Raw genomic sequence first — 6,685 nt, 5'->3', positions numbered from 1 at the left:
CAAGTGCAGCGGGGCTGCCGTAGCAAAACGCTTGAGGAAGCGTACTTTAGGTCACCGACCTGTCGTTCTTTACAAGAACCAAGTATGGGTTGGCAAATCGCAATCCGCTTACTCCAAGAGTGATTATTGCATTCCCAAGGCTAATCGACTCTTCGGTTTAAATTTCAAACATATGTTTATTTATATTTCTATCCTTATTTTGAAAGTTTAGATTTTCTAAATATACTAACTATATATAGTAAAATCTAAATACACGCATAACTACTGGCTACCTAGCCCCGTACGATGTTTAATTTGGGTGTGGTCACATCATGCAAATTTCGTGTGACACACACACCCCTGCTATTACGGTTCGTGTAACCCCGTACAAGAAGTGCCTCCAAATTAAATTTAACGGAATTGAGGAATATACAACTATGCAAGTTATATAGTTAAACAAAACCTAGGTTGTTCACATAATATGTGCACGGAGACTGTTCATTGCGACCACCACCTGAAAGACGCAGCTGGTTATTGTCCGCTCGTGTTCGCCACCACGTCCCGTCCACAGCAGAATCGATCGATCGAAAATGGCCAACGGCTTTACCGGGCACACGCCCGCCAGATTCTTCAATCCACGTGAGATCTTCTTGCTTTCGCCACATCGGAATGTTCCGGCATACCTGTTTGTAATGGTGTGCTGCCACAGATCGATGACGAAGATGAATTGTTGAAACTTCTGTTGCGGCAACCGGCCAGATGTATTCGTCCTTGAATTTTTCAGATCATCTGTGTAGCGGGGTGGTAGATATTGTATTTTTAGGGCTCTATACTCTCATCGGAAAAATCAATTTACAAATATTAAACGCAGCAACCCATCTGGAAAGTAAAATGAAAAATTGAAGAAACTAGGCTCACAAATTGCGCTTCCTTTGATGCCCTTGGCTTGGCGCAGCTTATCACTTAGTCATAGCTACTCCATGATGGTATAACGACGATGACAACCTTGACACAATTACAGGTGACTGATGTCGCAGGCGAAACTGTTACCTTTTTCCACCAGGGCGAGCTTAATACAGGAAAGTCAAACCGGTAAATGCTCGCTGTTGCGTGTATCACTCAATACCTTAGGTGTTGTATCTGAGCACGACGCGCATAAGATCACTCTCGAAAGTAACAGATAAAAATCTCATCGACAATCATATGTAAAAAGACTGACTATTTGAAGCTTATTGTGCAGTTGATGGGCACAGGATCGACTGACAATCCCTCTATTGGCAATCGACAAGAGATCTTAAAGTAGCGACGTCAGTCGGACGAATGGTAGCTACTCGGCCATAACTGGATTACAAAAAATTATTGAGGCTAGTTGTCGACATAAAGGACAACTAGAAAGCAATCTGTGATAAATTTGCTAATAACGGTACTCAGAGACTTGCGCACGAGCAGCGAGAGCGCAAATTTCATATCATCATTCCTTACACCATATCACCGTTCTCAAGACTCACTAAGTTGAGGAAGCACTGACAGGGCAATTCCGTCATATCGTTGTGAACAATCCCGAGTTCGCAAGGATTTGTCAAAAATAGCTGCTAATCGAGTAAGAATTGCAACTCTTGCTTTTGCATGATTTGCCCCATATGTAGTAGGTAGCGTCAGTGAGGCAAGTGCCTTTTCAGTAGGATACTTTCAGTACTACTATTCTGCAACACACTCACGACGGCATCAACGTGAATTTATTACAACGCCTTTTAATTTTACTGACTATTGAACATTAAAATGCAACGTATCGGTCGGAATCTTCGATTTATGCGTGTGTTACCGCTGCGTCCACTTCCAGCCCGATTTGGTGCCATGTATTCCACAGCCGGCGTACAGCAACCTGGCTGGTTTAACCGTATGCTCCTCACTAATGAATACAACCTGCCGCGCTTGCCTGTGCCACAGCTCGAGAGGACTGTGCAGCGTTACCTAGAGACTGTGCGACCATTAGTGACTACCAAAGATTGGGAAATACACTCAGAGCTAGCAAATTCTTTTAAAGACAATGAGGGTCGCCAGCTTCAAGAAATTCTACTTAAGCGCGAGCTTAAACAGGCCACGAGCCGCTCCTACCCGTTCAGCTACATTGAGGAAGAATGGGACAAAATGTACCTTGAAGGCCGCTATGAGAATCCAATTCACGTAAACCCTTCTTACGGTCTAATCGAAGAACCAGATGGAAACCTTCAGGGCATGGTGTCTCGTAGCGCTGCCTTTGTGCGCTCCATGGTCAAATGGTGGACTAAGGTCAAGAACAGCGACCTGGAACAGGACAAAAACCAGTGCATGGCAGGTTTTGCGCGTCAGTATGGCACAGCTAAGGTTCCCAAGAAGGGCAGTGATATACTTAAGTCTCACCCGCGTGCAACGCATATCGTGGTCTTGACAAACTTTGACTTTTTTAAGCTGGACGTGCTCAGCCCCGATGGCAAGCAATTACTCACTCAGAGGCAGCTCGAAGAACAGCTTGATTACACATTGAATTCGTCGCTCCTGGACGATTACAATAAACTGGATTTATCCACACTTACAGCAGAGAAACGTGACACATGGGCACAAATTCGAGAAGATCTGGTGATGCACCACCCATTGAATGCCGAGACGCTCGAAGTCATCGACTCGGCGCTGTTTATCCTAGTATTAGAGCATCGCAATCCTTCTGATGCGAGCCAGTGTATTGAATTGTCATTGCATGGACAGGGACGCCATCGCTGGTTTGACAAACTGCAAGTAATGGTACAGCCGAATGGCCACTTGAGTATCAATTTTGAGCACTCTTTTTCGGACGGCACGGTCTGGAATCGCTGGTTGCAAGAATGTTGGCATGATATGCGTGGCTCTGACTCTGGGTTTGCATCTCTTAAAGAATTACCCGAATACACGGGTGCCACTAAGCCTAAAAAGCTTAGCTGGAAGTTGTCGAATAACCTGGTGGAAGAGGTAAAACAGGCTGAGAGTCATTTTGCCGACTTTGCTGGTAACCTGAACTTGGAGTATTTGGTGTACACAAACTTTGCGAAAAGCAACTGTAAGCAGTGGCAACTTAGCCCGGATGGAATCGCGCAAATGGCGCTTCAATTAGCATTTTACCGCACGCACGGAAAAATTGCCCCCACTTATGAGTCGTGCTCGACGCGCCTTTTTCATCACGGGCGCACGGAAACGATTCGTTCTGCAACTCCTGTTGCTGAAGCATTTGTCAAGAGTGTAGAGAATGATGTAGACAAGAAAGCGCAACGTGAACTATTATTTGCTGCCGTAAGGCGTCACGTGAAGATGGCTAAAGCGGCGCAAAAGGGATTTGGTGTTGACCGCCATTTGACCGCCTTAAACTCCATTGCTAACCTGTCCGGGATCTATAGCAAATTTCTAACATCTCCAGTTCGTGCCGAAAGCATGAGATTTCTAATCTCTTCAAGCAACGTCACAATGCCGTTTTTAAACTACTTCTCATTCGGTGCCGTTGTGCCCCACGGATACGGCGTGGGTTACCTGCTTCATGACAAGAGCATCAACATAAGCCTTACAAATTTCAAGAACAGCCAAATTTCAGATGGTGGGGCGATGAAATTGGCACTTAAAAGTTCGCTCGATACAATCAAAGCTCTTGCAGACTACCCTGTTCTTTAAACATGAAAAAAATGGCGAACCATTTAGTTGTGATTCATGGTAATGCCGAATAGTATATCATTCCTGTGGAAATTTACTATCGCTAACACAAATGCTGAATCAAACTGTTGCGCCTATTAACTTGCAGTAGTTCTTTTGGAGCAAGCAGCTTAGAGCTTGCTTGACAATGGCAATACAATATATCCCATGCATAAATTAATTGATACATTTTTCATCAAGGATATTTCCAAAGCTTCCGACCATTCGCGCATATCTATTCGCCCTGCACACTCATCTGCAAAAGACGTAATAGCGCAATAGCAACAACTTTGTGTGATGAGCGCCGAAAGATATTGATAAAACAATACATTTGATTTGCAATGATTGCGGCAGCAAAAATACATTGCTTGAAGGAAATTGTAATATAAACGATGTTACCACGTTCTATATCGTACTCATGTCTAGCCTCACCTGTGAACGAAGTTCGCAATGCGCATATCCTATAAAGCACGTTATTTGTGGTAGGCAATACCAAAAGTGGTGGATTTTCAAAGCGCCAGATTGGCCAGCATTACCGCGACGAACATCGAGGCAATTATCAGTGGTTTGGAATGCTGCATGGTCATGGCAAAATCGGTCGGGCATGTCGAGCAATCGAACGAGGCGTCAAAATTTATCTCGCACAAATCGCATGAGGGGCTACATTTCGGGCAAAAGCATGCTGACGATCCGTTGGTTAAAACCTGACATGCACCGATACCGCAATCTGTACGGGTAGTGCACGAGTCCTCCGTGGCGCCACATGTGTCGCCGGTGTAACCGGGCCCACAGATGCACTTTCCCGTCTCAATATTACATGTATTGCCATTTTGGCACGCCAGATCGTTAGTGCAGCGAGTGCATCGCTGATTGGGCTTACCCTGTTTGCCGTCATATTCTTCTCCATCAAAGCCTTTTTTGCACACGCACTCGCCATTAATACAATCACCACCAGTACCGCAGTCTACGTCACATGCATTTGATATTTCCTTTTCGCACTTGTCACCCTCAAATCCAGCGTAGCACATACAGCTGCGCTTATCAATTTTTTTCTTGTTCTTGTACGTGCAAGTGCCGTGGTAGGTGCACACCTCTTTCGATGTGGGAGATTGACATGTAGCGGGCTCGCATGTGCTGGGATCAGCAGCCTTATTAGCACAGTCTGACACATCCAAGCAGACAAATTGGCCGCTAACACTCTCTCCATCAATAGTCACAGTGTGCAGTGCATTGGAGTCGTCATCACTCCCAATCAAAGGCACATCTGTGCTTCCGCCGGATGCCGCGGTATCTGACGCGCTGCTACTATTACTAGTGGCTGAAGAGGCGTTCGAGGCTGCACCCATGAGTCGACGACCAGAGCCTGAACCACTTGATGCCAGTGATAGATTCTCTTCAGACACGAACACGCAGTGAGAGTTTAGATAGCCAATGTCTGCGCTTTGAAAAGACGGGCAAAGACCAGGCGTGGCGCCACGACAAGCTGGGCGTTTCGATGTATTAGGCGTACACTTTGAAACAACGTCACCGTAATTGTTAACAGTTATGCAAGCCGTGCCTGGGTAGTTCTTTTCGCAATACGTGTCCGAGTCGCAGTAATAGGCGGGGTCGTCGTCCGCCAGCACGCCTATGGATAAAGTGACAGTAAACAGAGTCAGCACGCGGATGCAGATCATTTCCGTGGTATGCAGGGGACAGAGAGTGTGGAAGTGCAAATGCCCAAGGAGGTACAGGGTCCGAAACCGCTGAGAGCGGACTTTACTGAACAGGCTTTGAATGTGGCTAAGCTCTTGCATAATATATTGGGCAACAGAAGAGACGCGCCACATTCAGAAAAAAATAATACCGGTACGGTAACGGAAGGTGCGCTGCAGAATGACGGATTTTATCACAAATTTCATGGTAAGATGGGCATGAGACTGCGACAACTCTAGCTTCACATGAGAAAATGCGATTGTGTCCGATCGCTACTTGCGGACTGAGGGCTTAGTCTACCAACTAGAGGAGGAAAATGCGTGGCAAGTAATAAATTGACTTGGTCGAGGCCACTTTGTTAAGGCTAAACTCCACAAATGAGAACATCGCGAGGAGGGTATGGGCCAACGAAATAAAAATTAATGATTCGGTACAAATCCGCCAAATCAATGGACGGCTGTAGAAAAGTTACATGGGGGTAAGAAGCAGGACCATGCTAAAGTATCATGATTAGTACTCGGTACGGGTTAAATTTACGGATAGGAGAGTCAAAGTGACACGTTGGCTATCTATGCATTACAAGACGGTGTTATCTTACAATGGTGTGGCAACACTGTAACAAGAAGCCACTACGTGGTGGGACTGCCAGTAGTTATGCATATGAATTAGGTTTTACTATTCTATTAGTAAACCCTATAAATCTAGGGTAAGGCGGCTTTGCACAGATTGAGCAAAAAAACAAAGTTTCAGTTTTGAGCATAAGAGTGCATAAACCTTGGTTTAAGGTTTTGGACACTCTTGGAGTTAGCGGATTGCGATTTACTCCACTCATACTGGTTCGAGTATAGAACGTAAGGGCGGTGGCCTTAGTAAGCTTCCTCTAAGCAAATAGATAAGGCAGCCCCGCTGCACTTGGTAGCACTCGTAGTCAATCTACGCCTGAGTCGTTATTCTGTGAAAATGGAGGAATACTCCTATTTGCCCCGGGGCATGCAGGACGGGCTTAATAAGCTGATGTTCCTGCTGGGCTATGAGGGCGTGGAGGACTTTGTTTTGCAAGGACCCGAAGCAATAAACGCGCGCCTATATCCGTTTCCAGCAATAAAATGCTCTGCTAGAGCACCTACAGCAAAATATGTTGGCGTCAACTGCGTCGATGATGCCACCGTCGACGACGGATAAGTCCTCCCGATCCAGGTCGCTCATGGTGAGAATCAAGACCTTCGAGGGTAAGGATGGGAAGAGTCTCCTGAACTGGGTAAGAGAAGTCGAGATGGCTACTGCAGCGGCGCCTTAGCTTTGCACTTTGAAGAAGCGTAAG

At 45.8% G+C, this 6,685-nt stretch overlaps 2 protein-coding genes across 2 annotated transcripts in view; one reads left to right on the top strand and one right to left on the bottom strand.

The window, feature by feature from the left end:
- Positions 1 to 1,758: 1,758 nt before the first annotated feature.
- Positions 1,759 to 3,651, top strand: PHALS_00907 (carnitine o-palmitoyltransferase; the record flags this gene model as incomplete). Its single annotated transcript, XM_024730667.1, has 1 exon — positions 1,759 to 3,651. The coding sequence occupies one exon, from the start codon at positions 1,759 to 1,761 to the stop codon at positions 3,649 to 3,651; it is 1,893 nt and encodes a 630-aa protein (XP_024580922.1).
- Positions 3,652 to 3,904: 253 nt separating this feature from the next.
- The window catches only part of PHALS_00906 (Epidermal growth factor-like domain), a gene marked incomplete at both ends in the record, with an annotated part of 4,644 nt that continues 1,863 nt past the window's right edge, over positions 3,905 to 6,685 (bottom strand). The window contains 3 exons of the mRNA XM_024730666.1: positions 3,905 to 4,101; positions 4,550 to 5,152; positions 5,228 to 5,296. Of these exons, the coding sequence (XP_024580921.1) occupies positions 3,905 to 4,101; positions 4,550 to 5,152; positions 5,228 to 5,296 (869 nt within the window). The remainder of the gene's footprint in view (positions 4,102 to 4,549; positions 5,153 to 5,227; positions 5,297 to 6,685) is intronic.

The sequence above is a fragment of the Plasmopara halstedii genome (genome assembly GCF_900000015.1).
Source record: "Plasmopara halstedii genome assembly, contig: Scaffold_1211, whole genome shotgun sequence".
In the NCBI taxonomy this organism is placed as follows: Eukaryota; Oomycota; class Peronosporomycetes; order Peronosporales; family Peronosporaceae; genus Plasmopara; species Plasmopara halstedii.
Note: the sequence above shows the minus strand (reverse complement) of the source record. Positions and strands in the feature narration are given on the sequence as shown.